The sequence below is a fragment of the Lutra lutra genome, chromosome 5 (genome assembly GCF_902655055.1).
Source record: "Lutra lutra chromosome 5, mLutLut1.2, whole genome shotgun sequence".
In the NCBI taxonomy this organism is placed as follows: domain Eukaryota; kingdom Metazoa; phylum Chordata; class Mammalia; order Carnivora; family Mustelidae; genus Lutra; species Lutra lutra.
Window position 1 is genome coordinate 29,922,371 of NC_062282.1, and position 15,948 is coordinate 29,938,318.

General features: G+C 34.5%; 1 protein-coding gene across 1 annotated transcript in view; it reads right to left on the minus strand.

Moving 5' to 3' along the window:
- The window catches only part of NUP155 (nucleoporin 155), a 70,170-nt gene that overhangs the window by 44,034 nt on the left and 10,188 nt on the right, over nt 1-15,948 (minus strand). Inside the window, exons 5-15 of the mRNA XM_047730637.1 lie at nt 14,522-14,614; nt 13,233-13,399; nt 12,700-12,805; nt 11,860-11,933; nt 11,050-11,141; nt 9,117-9,214; nt 8,472-8,624; nt 7,635-7,735; nt 3,769-3,939; nt 1,922-2,032; nt 501-595 (exon numbers count right to left, since the gene is read on the minus strand). Coding sequence (XP_047586593.1) covers nt 501-595; nt 1,922-2,032; nt 3,769-3,939; nt 7,635-7,735; nt 8,472-8,624; nt 9,117-9,214; nt 11,050-11,141; nt 11,860-11,933; nt 12,700-12,805; nt 13,233-13,399; nt 14,522-14,614 — 1,261 coding nt within the window. The remainder of the gene's footprint in view (nt 1-500; nt 596-1,921; nt 2,033-3,768; nt 3,940-7,634; nt 7,736-8,471; nt 8,625-9,116; nt 9,215-11,049; nt 11,142-11,859; nt 11,934-12,699; nt 12,806-13,232; nt 13,400-14,521; nt 14,615-15,948) is intronic.

Below are 15,948 nucleotides of genomic sequence, written 5' to 3' on the forward strand. Positions count from 1 at the left end.
AAAGCACAGAATTTATTTAAGAGTGTATGGCTCTGTAATTTCCATGCCAAATTGTGGTTAGACAGCACTTGAAAAACTGTTTTAAACAAATCACGTTTCAAATTCTTACATGCAGCTATTTTCCAAATAAAAATATTGTTTTGATACCAAGTTTCCTTGAAGTGATTCAGAATCCCTCAATGCCAATGATACAAATAAAGCAGGATTGGTACAGTGTTTTAGGAAGTAAAAAAGATATGGTAACTGAAGTAGAAAGAGGTGTAGAAAAAAGATTAGACAGAAGAAATTGGAGAACAGAACCCAGAGCAAGGGTAACAATTCATACATTGTGCTAATCTACCTACTTCTATTAGTATTATCATCTTTCCAGATTTCAGTCTTGCAAAAAGATTTTAGTATCTTGCTTATATAGTTCTTCAACTGTTTGGTATGCCCTTAAACTATCACACTGACCAAAGCAATCATTAAAAAAAGTGGCCAAGAACAAAAAACTGACATACCTGAAGAAAGCCCGAGTGGCCCATGCAGATACTTCTCTATCACAGGCAGCAGTGGAACAAGCAAGGATAAGGCAGGTTGCGCAAGCCTGGTCTTCCTGTTAAAAAAAAAAAAAAAGTTTTCTTCCCTTATATCAAACATAAACGTTTAAAAAGTTTTGGTTATTTTTGTATCCAGTGTTTCAATTTGTGCCTAGCACAGAGTAGGTGTTCAGTATATATCTGCTAAGTGAATGAAATCAGTTGGTATGAAAAAGGAGAAAGTTTATCACAGGCACTATCCTTAAAGGATGCTTTTTCTTTTTATCTAGATTCTATTTTAGTTTGTAGTTTAGTCCCCTAATTTCTTTTTCTCATAGTCTTTTTACCTTTACAAAAATAACAACAATATAGCTATTTATTAAGTACCTGTCATGTGCCAGGTACTATGTTATAAGTTAATTCTATAATAAATACAATAACCATAGAAGTTATTTTAGTTAAAATAATAGTTAGTAAAAAATTATTAATAAAGTTAATAAATAAAATAAAAATAGCTAAGAATAACTATAATAAAAGTTAATTTTTATATTAAAAATTAATTCTCACATCATACACTATTTTAATGCCTGTTATAGACATGAAGAAACTGAAGTTCACAGAATTCAGGTAATCTAATCTACCCTGGTGGTAGAGCTGGTGATTTGAATCTAATGTCTCTGTATTTAACTTTGATCTGATATTCTATCTTTTTTTAAAGATTTTTATTTATTTATTTGACAGAGAGATGGAGAGAGAGCACAAGTAGGCAGAGAGAGAAAGGGAAAAGCAAGCTCTCTGCTGAGCAGGGAGCCTGATGCGGGACTTGATCCCAGGACCCTGGGATCATGACCTGAGCTGAAGGCAGCCGCTTAAGCATCTGAGCAACCCTGGCACCTTGATCTAACAGGCTTGATCTTAAGCTTTCTGAGTTTTACCTTCTCAATTCTAGCAATGGTTCTGAAATACTAATCGCCTTATCACTATTGCCCCAAATTTTTTCATCAGCTCATTGGCAAGAAATAAAAAAAATTTAAAAATTAAAAAAAAAAAAAAAGATTTGTCCACAAATATCCCGTGTTTTAGTAAAAATGCATTTATCATATAACTTGAACATGAATCTCTTACTAGTATACTTTAATAAGAACTTATTAATACTAGCAAATAAAAATCTGAGTTTATTGTATAAGCTTTACTTATTAATACTGCTCCCAAATATTAGCATACACATAATGACCAACGTAAAGAAAGGAAGACTGCTAAGATTACCTATTAATTACAGTATTTTGATCCTAACTTACATAAAATTGAGGCATTATTCTCATTGTTCTATTGTTCTATTCTTTATTCTATTGTTCTATTCTTTAAAATACCATAAAAATTTTTTAAAAAGTACAAATAATTACCTGATGTAATTTAAAGAATCTTTCGATCTCTTCTCCATCTCCACCCACATTACTCACAAGTAGATGCCTCAGTTGATCTACAGGTCTAAGTTTATGAAACATAAGACTTCCCTAAACAGTTAAAACAAAACAAAACACAACCATAAATAACAGATTTATCACGCACGGCTAGCATCAACTGATCCTCCTATCTTATCTAATAAAATCAATAAAACAAACAAAAAAACCCCTTCAATAATACAAAGTGAACTGGCCAAAAGAACATCTACATTTCAACTCCCAACCTATACTAGATCTATATATGCCTAAAGAAAATTTAATAGGAAAACACTGCTCTGTAACACACAAAACATGAATGCATTTGCTATTACCATGCATAAAACACAGGTTTATAAAACATTGTATCTACAGAGCAAAAACCTTATTTAATTTATTTTTTGGTGGAGGTCAGTGTTTTCTTATTAAATTTAGAAAGTTGTTATATAGGTTCAAGTAAATACTTACATTTAGAATATGATAAAAGCTGTCCCTCAAACCAGAGGATTAAAGTTGGTTATCCACTAATTATGTTGGTATAAGTATGTCCATTTAGAAAAAACTGAAGCTGGATCCTTAATCATATATCAGGATAAATTCCAAACAGATCAGAGATTTAAAGGACAAAAATAAAACTATAATAGTACTAAAAGCAACAATGGGTGAATTTTTTTTAAAATAGAGGATAAGGAAGTTGTTTTTTTTTTAACTACCTTTATAAATCTCAAAAAAAAAAAATAATAGAAAATGTTGACTACTTATATGCTTACCTGTATGGGAAAAATCTCAATAAACAAAATAAAATGACACACCAGGAAAAATATGATACTAAAATTATAAAAAGTTTCATTAATAAAGAGCTTCTATAAATCAAAATGAAAAAGAGAACTTAGTAAAATAGGAATAGATAGTCCATAGAAAAATAAACACTTGTAAAGACTGTCCATCTTACTCTTAATAAAATGGTATATTACATTTGGAGAGGATGTAAAGAAACAGGCACTCAATATTCATCGATAGTGAATGTATACACGGATATATGAATACAGGGGAATTTAGCAAAATCTATCAAAATTAGAAACACACATATTCTTTCACCCAGCAGATATAATTCTACAGCTTTATTCACACACACAGAAAATGATACACACATAAGGTTGTAGTGTTACGAACAGCAAAAAATAATTCACTAATAGGAACCTAGTTAAATAGGATACATTCATATAAAAGAAAACCTTACAAATACAAAATAGAATGAGAATGTTCTTTATATAATGATATGGACAGATCTCTAAAATATATATTTGAGATACAAAAAACAAAATATAAAACAATGTATATAATACACTACCATTTATTTAGAAATATATTTCATTGTTTGTGTATCTACACCTCTGGAAGGATACACAGATGCTGATGACATGGCTGTCTGTAGGAAAGGGACCTCAACTGGAAGGGAGATATTGCTCTGTATACTCGTTATACCATTTGAATTTTAAATTCATCACTATTCCAAAATCAAATATTAAATATGTTTTAATAAGTGAGTAGTATAAAAATAAACTTAGGTTATTTTGTTTTATGCTGCTGAACACTGGTACTAGAAATGCTACTTTAGAAAAAATGTGACACTTTATAAACAGCAAGTTCTTTTCATTGCTTTTTTGGTAGTTACAAACTATTCCTCAAGAATACTTTTAGGAGTAAACATTCCTAAAGTACTTAATGACTCTATGAAGCAAATATAGCAGAATACTTAACATTAAACATCACTTCTTTTTTGTCTCTACCTTAACAGAGTATGTACATACCTGTGCTGAGAGGAGAACAAATTTCTTTGGAGGCAACATGTGCTGCTGTACTACAACTGGTGAGTCAGTTATTGGAATATGATCCTTATTTAAGGGTGTAATTATTTTATCTACTTTCAATTCATCTATTGCAGAAAGAGCCCAGGAATGACCATCAACACGGGTTGTCATCTATGCAAAAGAAATAAACTTTTTATACCTGTTATTAAAGTTACATAAAGCAAATGTTCCAAAAAGGAAAAAAACATATAGACCTAATTTCTAAGGAAAAGCAGAATTTTACAAATTAATAACACATGAATGTGAACATTCCTAAGTTTCTATCTAATGCTCTACAGTCTATTCCTTCAATTAAGCCAGCTTCTATGATAATAATCCTCATAAAAGAAGGCAAAGGCGGGGCGCCTGGGTGGCTCAGTGGGTTAAGCCGCTGCCTTCGGCTCAGGTCATGATCTCAGGGTCCTGGGATCGAGTCCCGCATCGGGCTCTCTGCTCAGCGGGGAGCCTGCTTCCCTTCCCCTCTCTCTGCCTGCCTCTCTGTCTACTTGTGATCTCTCTCTCTCTGTCAAATAAATAAATAAAATAAATAAATAAATAAAATCTTTAAAAAAAAAAAAGAAGGCAAAGGCAAGATTTTCTTAAGATAAACTGTGAATAGTGTTTACTAAAATTTTAATTATTTCGATAACCAAAAACTATTTTACCATCTTTCCGGGATAGACTGGATAGGTTAATACTTACATTTTGCTGACGTTTAGATTTTTGTTCTCTTCTGAAGGTTTTGCTTTCTAAGCTATTTTTTAAAGTGTTTAAATTTATAAAAAATTTCAAGCATCTAAAAATGTTTCAAGCACAGTAACTATCCATATGCCCAATACGTAGATTCGGTAATTGTTAGCATTTTGCCATATCTGTTTTCTCTAATATATAGATTTATATATATATATATACATACACATATATATAGATCTAATATACATATATTATCTACCTATATATATCTTTTAACTGAACCATTTGAATGTGCTGGATATCATATGTCACTGCCAAATACTTTTGCATGCATCTCCTAAAAATAAGGATGTTCTCTTATACAACCATAATACTGTAACATTAAAGAATATTAACAATAATCTAATGTCCAACCAATATAGAATTTCGCATTGTACCAATGTCTTTTATAGCTGTTATAGGGAGAATACAATTTGCACGACATTTATATTTGGTAGTTGTTTTTCTTTAAAAAAAAAAGTCCAGGGGCGCCTGGGTGGCTCAGTGGGTTAAGCCGCTGCCTTCGGCTCAGGTCATGATCCCAGGTCCTGGGTTCGAGCCCCACATCGGGCTTTCTGCTCAGCAGGGAGCCTGCTTCCTCCTCTCTCTCTCTGCCTGCCTCTCTGCCTACTTGTGATTTCTCTCTGTCAAATAAATAAATAAAATCTTTAAAAAAAAAAAAAAAAAAAAAAAAAAAAAAAAAAAAAGTCCATATTTGGGAACAATTCAAGTACTATACAAATGAAATGAGATGCTGTACAGCTTTAGCTCAAAAAAATTTAATAGTTATCATTTATTATTTCCTGTGTGCCAGGCAGCGTGCTGAGTGCTTTATACATATGAACTCATTAAATCCTACAACAAACTCATAGAGATAGTTTTTATTACAACTATAATAGACAAGGTAATTGAGAGCCAGAGACATACTAAATCCTTTGAGTCACAGTTTTAAGGAACTGGAGGCAAAATTCAAACCTGCATTCCCTAACACTGTGCTCCCATCAGGACAGGGTTTGTATCTTATTCAGTTCTGAATCTTCACAGTCTATCACGACATGAGACTCATAATCAGTGCTCAGAAAAGTTTAAAGGAAAGAATTTGAGAAAAGTGCTTCTTGCCTCCATACCTACCTACCACCTGCCCCTACCCCAGCTCCTTGGGCCATGTCAGAAACTTGTAAGAGTCTATTCAAACCACTCCCCCATCCCTAGGGATGGTTTCTACCTCCCTATGTACCTTTTCCTGCTCCCCACAACAAAAAGGGCTTAAATTTGAGAATAACCAGAAGTAGTCAGCAGCACCTGGAAACAAAATACCTTTAAAGAGAGGATTCCAAAGGGAGTCTCAGACATTCATACCCTAGTGGACGTTGGTCTATCTGGTTTGATCAGCATCCTCAGGGGGCAAGAAGCATGGGCTATGCAAGGGCACTTAGGAGAAATAAATGGGGTGAAATAGGGTATACCAACAGTGGGAACAGAGCTAGTTTTCCCTAGCCATATCCTTGGAGGTGCTGGACACTCCTTAGCTCCTTTTGTGCTGAGGGCTGAAAGGAGCAGCCAAGGTGTGAGACTGGGCCGGGATAGGCAGGGGCTGCACCCCTATCTAGGACCTGTACATCAATCTCATGGAATGTGCAGTAGTATCTGCTTTTAAAACACAATTATGGGGACGCCTGGGTGGCTCAGTTGGTTAAGCAGCTGCCTTCGGCTCAGGTCATGGTCCCAGCGTCCCGGGATCGAGTCCCACATCGGGCTCCTTGCTCATCGGGGAGCCTGCTTCTCCCTCTGCCGCTGCCTGCCATTCTGTCTGCCTGTGCTTGCTCTCTCTCCCTCTCTCTCTGACAAATAAATAAATAAAACCTTTAAAAAAAAATAATAAAACACAATTATGTGTTTATGTGTGGACATTTGTATATGCAGGGAAGAGAGATGAAAACAAGATGGGGATAATGTTGGTAATTGTCTAATGTGGGATTCACTTTATCATTCCTCTATTCTTTTGTATGTTCAAAAATTTCTATAATTAAGGGGCACCCTTAAATAAACAAATCTTTAGGCGGAACTACAAATTAAAGGCATCATTAAGATAAAATTCTAAGGGGCACCCGGGTGGCTCAGTCAGTTAGGTGTCCAACTCTTGATTTTGGCTCAGGTAATGTTCTCAGGGTGATGAGAGGGACGCTTCATCAGGTTCGGCATTCAGCAGGGAGTCTGCTTGAAATTCCCTCTCCTTTTGCCCCTCCCCCACCCCACATACATACGCACTCTCTCTCTAAAATAAATAAAATATATTAAAAAAGACACAATTCTTTTATTTATTTTTTTAAAGATATTATGTATTCATTTGTCAGAAAGAGAGAGTGCGAGCGAGCACACAAGCAGGGGGAACAGCAGGTAGAAGGAGAAGCAGCTCCCCGGTGAGCAAGGAATCTGACAAAGGACTCAGTCCCAGGATCCCAGGATCATGACCTGAGCCAAAGGCAGATGCCCAACTGACTGAGCCACTCAGGCATCCCAAAAAAGATGCAAATCTAACCATAACTGTAGTAGATGACCTCATAATTAAATGACTAAGAACATATTTAAAAGGCACAAAAATGGGGCGCCTGGGTGGCTCAGTGGGTTAAGCCGCTGCCTTCGGCTCAGGTCATGATCTCAGGGTCCTGGGATCGAGTCCCACATCGGGCTCTCTGCTCAGCAAGAAGCCTGCTTCCCTCTCTCTCTCTCTCTCTCTGCCTTCCTCTCCGTCTACTTGTGATCTCTCTCTGTCAAATAAATAAATAAAATCTTTAAAAAAAAAAAAAAAGGCACAAAAATCATTTCAGAATATGTATATGCATTTTCAGGTACATTATGAGAAAGACTCTAAAACGATTCCAATATTTAAAGATATATTTAATGATTACCATAATGACTTCTGACCTCACAGAAGAAAAACAAAGAATTAATAGGATACACTTCTTTTCAATATGATTTCTAATCATATATGATTGCTCAAAATAAATGTTATCACAACATAAAGATTCTTATAATTTTATTCTTTACTTAAAATAATAAATTATATAAAAATTAAGATTCTCAGGATAACTTACCTGGGTTTCCATCATTGGCTTTTGGAAAGGAAATGTATCATGGTTGACACACCACAAGATGTCATTATCTTCATTTTCTGAAGCTGCCATCAGTAGGATGCCTAGAAGTTTAATACATAAAATCTTATTATATGATGCTAAATAACATGCATCCCTAATGATCTTAAAAATATTAATTACTAACATTAATATGTATAACATACATATATAACATGCATTGTTATAAGTAAACAAGTCACAAAATGAAAAAAAAAATTAATCCCTTGAAAGGACATATAATCACTGATAGGGTAGAATCAATTAAGTGTTCCAGATCTTATACTTCATTTCTTTCAAGTAAACACTTTTTCACATCTTAAAATTTCTGACATTAGGATATATTTTCCAATCAATGAGCTTATGAATTTAATTGACTTAAAAAAGTATACTTAGTACATTAAAAATGTGACTTTCAATCAGTGGTACCTAATATTCAATGAATAGAATTTCATGTACTGATCATCTCACTATATCATGAATAAAAATGATGAAGTTACTAGTGGAATGACAGAGTAAACCATAAAAGTATCATCTTAGCAATATTAGTTGATTTTGAAATATACTCTCCTGTGCTCAATTCCAGCTCCTTCCGCTAACTTATTCCCTTTATACTGACGTTAGTGATATCAGCCTTAAATTAAGTCCACTGGATCGTTATAGGTGATAAGGGCATAGTTAGTGTAAGAAATTAAAATATTCCAAATTTTACTGGAAAATTTATTAATTTCAAATGGCTCAAATGACACTTTAACAATTTAAAAAATTCAATCTTAAATCTGAAAGGATATCAGAACCTACCTTTACTGTAAAGAGCTTTATGTACTTTTGAAGGTTTTTCCACTGTTGAAGATGCTGAGAATCCAGGAGGTAAGCGGACATGAACCAGTGTCAACGTATTAGGTCGTGCTAATGGTTGTCTGAATGGACAAGTGCTGAAATACAACCTTACACCTGATGACGGAATAAAATTATACGTCAATAACAAAATGAAAGACTTGAGGTCCTTGTGTTATTGATGCAATTCCACAGTGAAATACAGACACCTGTTAAAAAGTCATAGAATCACTTTCCTGACTAATCTTAAATCACCATGTGTAAAAACACCTGAAGTAGAGTTCCAAGAAATTGTCACTTGGAATTGACAGGTGAATCAACACATTTTAGCAGAAGAAATCTGCAACTAAAAGCCAAGAGAGTCCTTTTCCCTATTCAAGCTCTGTCACAGAATATTAGCCACTTTACTGTTCTGGCTTAGTTTTTTATCTATAACATGAGGAGACAAAACCAGAAGAATCTTCCAATTTTCAAAATCCTTAATTTTATGAATTATTAATATGTTGAAAATTGATACAGAAGTAAAATACATTTCTCATCATAAATTTCCAAATCTGAGGATCATCAAGTTCTAAACGCAATAGCAGACATATAAATTAAACAACATACCTGCATGTGTGACTGCCAATAATTGACAGTCCAGTGATTCAGAATTTTCAATCACTGCTATCTGAACAATTGGCTTAAAAACAGAACGATCTATGGTCCTATGAGAAAGGAAAAAAAACTAAAGTCTAATATGCTAAAACAAGATTAACTTCTTAGAAAAATAATATAACAGCAGCAAGAGCAGGCAAAAATCCCTGAATACGAGTTTACCTTGTTAGACATTACCCTTTTTTCAAAGATCATAAAAGAAGGTTAATTCCACTGGATAAATGGTTAATGAGGAATGGGGTGTTCTCAGAGCATCAAATTATCATTATAAAGATTAACACTAACTAAAAAGAAAGAAAAATGAAACTTTATGATGGAGAAATCTGGTAAACAGCACCTTAACCAACTATTCTAGTGGAAAAACTTGTGATTATGTGCCTACTGATGTAATGCTGCAAGGAGTTCACATCACCTATGTAATACTGGCAAAAAACAAAACAAAACAGAACAAAACAAAACCTGAATCTAATGATAATGAAAAACAAACAAACAAACAAACAAAAACGACCCAAATTCAGAAATTGGGATATTCCACAAATAAGACTCTTGCCCCCCCCACCAAATGTGAGTATTTAGGGAAAAAAGAAAGATGATGAGACATTTGTTGTACATTAATAAGACAAATGACCGATGTAATTCATGGGCTCTGACTGAATCTGGGGAAAAATGGAAAGAAAAACAGCTATGGAAGATTTTGGGGACTGTTAAGTAATGTTAATATGAACTGTACAATTACAAGATAATACTACAAAACTACCAAGTTTTTTAGATGTGGAATTGGTATTGTGCTTAATAGAGACTTAGGACATGGAAGCTGAAGGATTTAAGAGTGTAAGTCATGTCTGCAACTTACTTTCAAATAGCTCATAAGAATGAAAATGAGCAAATAAGGGAAAACAGTAACAACTGCTGAATTTGGATAATTTGATAGGGTGTTATCAGTTTTACCACTGCTCTTCTAGTTTTTTCTGTGGATTTGAAAACATTTCCAAAAAAAAAGTAAAGTTGGAGAAGAAAAAGGAAACCCTTTTAGATTGTCTGCCTTAAGAATTTTTTTTTTCACTGAAAAGCTACGAAAGCACTGAATTTTTGCTAGGATAGGTGAATGCAGCAATGACCTAAGCACATAGAAAACTGAAGTTAAATATGTGAGGTCTTTGTTATGTAAAGAGAATTTCTGCAGCTGAGCTAAATTAGTTGTGATAAAATAAATCACAGCACACAGTGTCTGAAGAGTTTGCTTGTAACTTGGGTACCGTTACTTATCTAGGAGTCAGACATCAGACAAATCATAACATCCCTTAGTTTCAGTTTCCTCAAGAATACAATGTGAACACAATACAACTGTAAAGTTCTGTATTCCCAAACTGCCCCTGTGTCAATTATAAGACCAACTAAACTCATACTACGCAGGCCTGTTAAAAGGTTGAAGTGGTGATTCCAGGGTCCGGGGATCGAGCCCCGCCGGGCTCCCTGCTTAGCAGAGAGTCTGCTTCTCCCTCCCTCTACCCTCTCTCTCAAATAAATAAATAAGATATATAATGGTTGAAGTAGTTACTAGTGGGAAACTTTGAGACATGTAGTTTCCTAGTGACAACTCCTGTAATTGCCTATACAGACCACCTAAAGCTTAAAAATCCAAGGAAAAATCAAGTTGTACTTTACACTGTAAAAAAACCAGTCTGCCTTATGTTTCAAACCATCCTACATTAGAATTAACATAAGTCTTTCTCTAGGAGCTGTTTCAAACATAACCTGTAGTGCCATCTTCTTCAACTTACCTTACCCTTTAGATATATTTTGAAGAGGAAATAATTTTAGTATGCTGCACATATATAGTATACTGATATACCTTGTACAAACGAAATGCCTAACAATTAATTACCTAGCAATGTTTCCAGCAGCAGAGACAATAGAATTCTGTGAAACTGAGGCAACTCTGCTCATTCCTTGTCCATCCTGGCCCAAATCATATACCTGTGAATAAAAAATTGTACCCACTTAAACATAACTATAACCCATATACTTAGAAAATAAACTTTTAGAAAAAATTGTATTAAATACACTCTTCCTTTTTAGGGATCCTTTAATTTAGGCACTTCACACAGATATGGAAACATCCAAGATCTGAAATTTCATAAAGAAAGGAGCCCTAAAAAGATTTTTTTAAAACTTAACATATAGGGGCACCTGGGTGGCTCAGTGGGTTAAAGCCTTTGCCTTCGGCTCAGGTCATGATCCCAGGGTCCTGGGATCGAGCCCCGCATCGGGCTCTCTGCTTGGCCAGGAGCCTGCTTCCTCCTCTCTCTCTGCCTACCTCTGCCTACTTGTGATCTCTGTCTGTCAAATAAATAAAAAAAAAAAAAAAAAAAAAAAAACTTAACATATAATGTATTATTTGCTCCAGGGGTACAGGTCTGTGAATCATCAGGCTTACACATTTCACAGCACTCACCGTAGCACATACCCTCCCCACTGTCCATAACCCAACAAAGCAACCCTCAGTTTGTTTTGTGAGATTAAGAGTTTCTTATGGTTTGTCTCCCTCCCGATCCCATCTTGTTTCATTTTTTCCTTCCCTTAAAAAGTTCTTTAAAAAGCACACAGCTCATAGAAAAAGGTAAGAGTAACTGAATCTCTTCCTTAAAAACAGGGATGTTCTTACCCCCCTATATAGTAATGTATTAATACTTGCCTGTATTACTCCTTTCTCAGAACGTGTATATAAAATGTTTCTAGAATTATCAATTGCAATTTGAACAATAGGATCTAAAAATAAGACAAAGAAAAAAACCTCTAAAAATTAATGAATTAAACAGAGTAGCCATTTGTAACAAATTTAAATTGGCTGAATTAGAACTTTGCATTTAAGGGCTTTCTCTTGCTTTGCAGGTAAGTCCTACGATATTTGCATGAGGAAAAAGGTAGGAAGCATTTAAATCAGACAATATATGAAAAAAGCAGACATCAAAAACTGTGACTAGATGAAGGGCCTCACAAATAAATAACTATCTTAATGAATTTTAAGCCAAATCAAAACCAAGGTCTAAATTATTTCATTCAACATTTAATGAATGTCCACTATATGCTAGAAACATAGGAAATAATTACACTCAGTGCATTCCTTCAGGAAACTTCCAATTTAGTTTAATAAATTATTGTGTGAGGGCACCTGGGTGGCTGAGTCGGTTGAGTGTCCGATTCTTGATTTTGGCACAGGTCACAATCTTGGGGTCATGGGATTGAGCCCGCTGTCGGGGTCCATGCTCAACATGGATTCTGCTTATATCTTTTCCTTTGCTTTTCCCTCTGTTCCCCACCCCCACAAACTCTCCTTCTCTCTCTCTCTCAAATAATTTTTTTTTTAAAAGGGAAGAATAAAAAGAAACCTTATGAATATATAAAAATGTTATTTAGTTGATAAGACATTATTTAGTAAGACAAACTTTCAGTTAAGAATGAGAATTTCTGAAGAAAATGTTAAGCCAACAATTTTAAAAAATTCTGTTTGCCAAATTTATTGTTTTCTACTTACCATCTTCTGAGAATGTGAATTGTAGCAATGAAGGAACAAGGAAAGAAAGTGCACTCTTTGAGTGGTTTATTTTCCTACATCTTTGGCTAAACCAACCTGCTTCTGCCTTAAAAGGAAAAATTGAAAGAAGCAAGACTTGTAAATATAGATGCATTTGTCATAGGAACTAACCGTATTCCCACATATACAAAAATCTTCAAATCTTAGCAAAGTACAAATAATTGTAAATAAAGTGAGACATACTATTTGGAATAAGTACTGAGTTTAATCTTTTAATTAATAATAGAAAATGTAGTTAGCCATAATCAAATCACAGCTCTCAATGAAATCAGCTATTTCAACCTCATAGTGCTATGTTAATGAACTCAAATTTTAGTTATCTTAAAAACTCTTTTATTTGGAAGTTTTAGCTGTATGTTTGAATACTTTCCTTAAGAATATATTAATGTGCTTACATAATTAGAAACAAAAGTACAGTCTATCCTTACTTTATCCAGAGGGAGAAAAAATATGTTTATAAATGCCAGACTTACTTGGTATGCTACTTCATATAAACAGCCATCTTTTCCAGCCAAGAAAATTCTGCCATTATCAGTGGAAGTTATTGTTAAAAGGTAAGTATTATCAGTGGGAAGAGAATATAAGGGATCTGGAAGCAACTGCATTCCACCACACATACTGTCATTAAGAACCCCAGAACCTATTTTTTTTAAAGAAAGAATACAGGAATCAGCTTATCAGCTTTTTTAAAGGTTGAAACAATCACTGCATTATCTTCAGAATTGGTATTGTTACTGAATTCTTTTTGACACACCCAAAAATTTCTATAACATACCTTTAAATTACTATAAAAAGTCTGATAGAATTTATTCAAGTTAAATAAAACCTACAATATGTACATATATATTTAAAAAATACATATGTTTTATATATATAACATCGTAAAACATCAATTGACAAACTATTCTAAATGATTAGATTTTGGGAAAGAACCCAGGATTTGATAGTAATAATCACTAATCTAAGTCACTGAAATTCAACATTATTTCACCCAAAACAGATGACAGAATGCAAGAGAAACCACTGAATGTACTAATAATAAACTGAGGGCTTCTTATGTTAAAGGACAGAATAATATATATTTCAGTGTTCCTATGTTAAAACGGCCATTCAAAAAAACAGAAACAAACTGAAAGCGTTACAGAAAAACTCACTAGTGTCAATTATTTCTCTTCTACTACCCTTTTATATTGTACATTTAAGGAGCGCACATTGATATGATAAACATATTCAAAATACTTGCTTGATGGAGCTGCTAAACCTGAAAGATATCATACCTATAGGGAAATATTTTCCTATGAACAAATAGTCTGGAAAGTTAAGTTAGTGAAAAAAATTAGCTTTTAATTATATTAAATTGCCTAACATATTTTTATTTTAAAAATACTACATGTGAAGCGAAATAAGTCAATCGGAGAAAGACAACTATCACATGATCTCCCTGATATGAGGGAGAGGAGATGCAACATGGGGGGTTAAGAGGGTAGGAGAAGAGTAAATGAAGCAAGATGGGATTGGGAGGGAGACAAACCGTGAGTGACTCTTAATCTCACAAAACAAACCAAAGGTTGCTGGGGGGAGGGGGTTTGGGAGAGGGGGGTAGGTTATGGACATTGGGGAGGGTATGTGCTATGGTGAGTGATGTGAAGTGTGTAAACCTGGTGATTCACAGACCTGTACCCCTGGGGATAAAAATATATTATATGTTTATAAAAAATAAAAAATTAAAATAAAAAAAAATACTACATGTGATTTGCTATACCTGTTTGTAAATTAGCATAGCTAAGTCCAAGAATCACTATATCCACGGGGGTTGCCAAAACCAGGAGATGTCGTACATGAGGTTGAAAGATGCCTAAGATAAAGCAGACATGGGTTAGAGATTATTCCAAAAAAATCCACTTCCACTATTTAAGGCTTCAACCCACTTAGCCACCCAGGTGCCCCCATAAAAGCCATTTTTGTGTATGAAGGTTCAAGTCAGTAAAGCTGAAGACACAGATCTTCTACCAATTGAACTCAAAATATAATTGATATTTCATGATAAGTTGGTTTAAAAAGCTTTAACTTTATGAAAACTTAGATTTTCCTCAATAAAAGCCTTATCTCATGCTTGCTTCAGCAGCACATACATTACAACTGGAATACATGGATTAGCATGGCCCCAGTGCAAGGATAACAGGCAAATTCATGAAGCGCTCCATATAAAAAAGAAAAAAGAAAAGCCTTATCTCTAAGTATTCAGTCACCAGCCTATGCCAAAGAAGTCATCTTTGATTACAGAAACTTTAGTGAGGTTGGAATTTTATAGATGATTGAGCTGATTTATGGCTTTAAGTAAAGGTAGTGTCTTTAGACACTAAAGCAGTGTCTTGTCAAATGATGCATCTTTTCTAAAATCTCTCATCATTTATTCAAGTATTTTGTAACAGGAGATGGTAGAAATGGAAGACATTTCCTTTCAGGATGCAATAAGGTTAAATGACTAACACTTCTCACTTCTGTCAGTTCTCACTTCTTCTTCTTTTTTTTTTTTTAAGATTTTATTTATTTATTTATTTGACAGAGAGAGAGACACACATACACACACAGCGAGAGAGGGAACAGAAGTAGAGAGAGAGGGAGAAGCAGGCTTCCCACCGAGCAGAGAGTCTGATGCGGGGCTCGATCCCAGGACCCTGGGATCATGACCCGAGCTGAAGGCAGACGCTTAGTGACTGAGTCACCCTGTCAGCTCTCACTTACCTAAAAAGTACATTTTATTAGAACTTTTTAGAAATTAACGTTAAGTTTTTTAGGTCTTTGGAACAGTTCAGTTTGGGCTTCTGAACGAAAAAATTTTAAAGTTTTGAAAAAGTTTTGAAATAGTTTAATATTTGTGCACAAACATGAACACTTAGGGTCCTTTGGTAACATGTCTGTTTTTGCCTTTTTTTTTTTTTTTTTTTTTTTTGAGAGAGAGAATGAAAGAGAGAAAGAGTGAGAGAGAACACGAGTATGGGGACGGGCAGAGGGAGAAACAGACTCCCTGCTGAGCAGGGAGCCCGACACGGGACTCCATCCCAGGACCCTAGGATTATGACCTAAACTGCCTAAAAGCAGATGCTTAACTGACTGAGCCACCCAGGCGCCCCTGTTTTTGCTGCTTTGATGAAAAAAAACTCAACAGAACCATAACCCACTGCATTT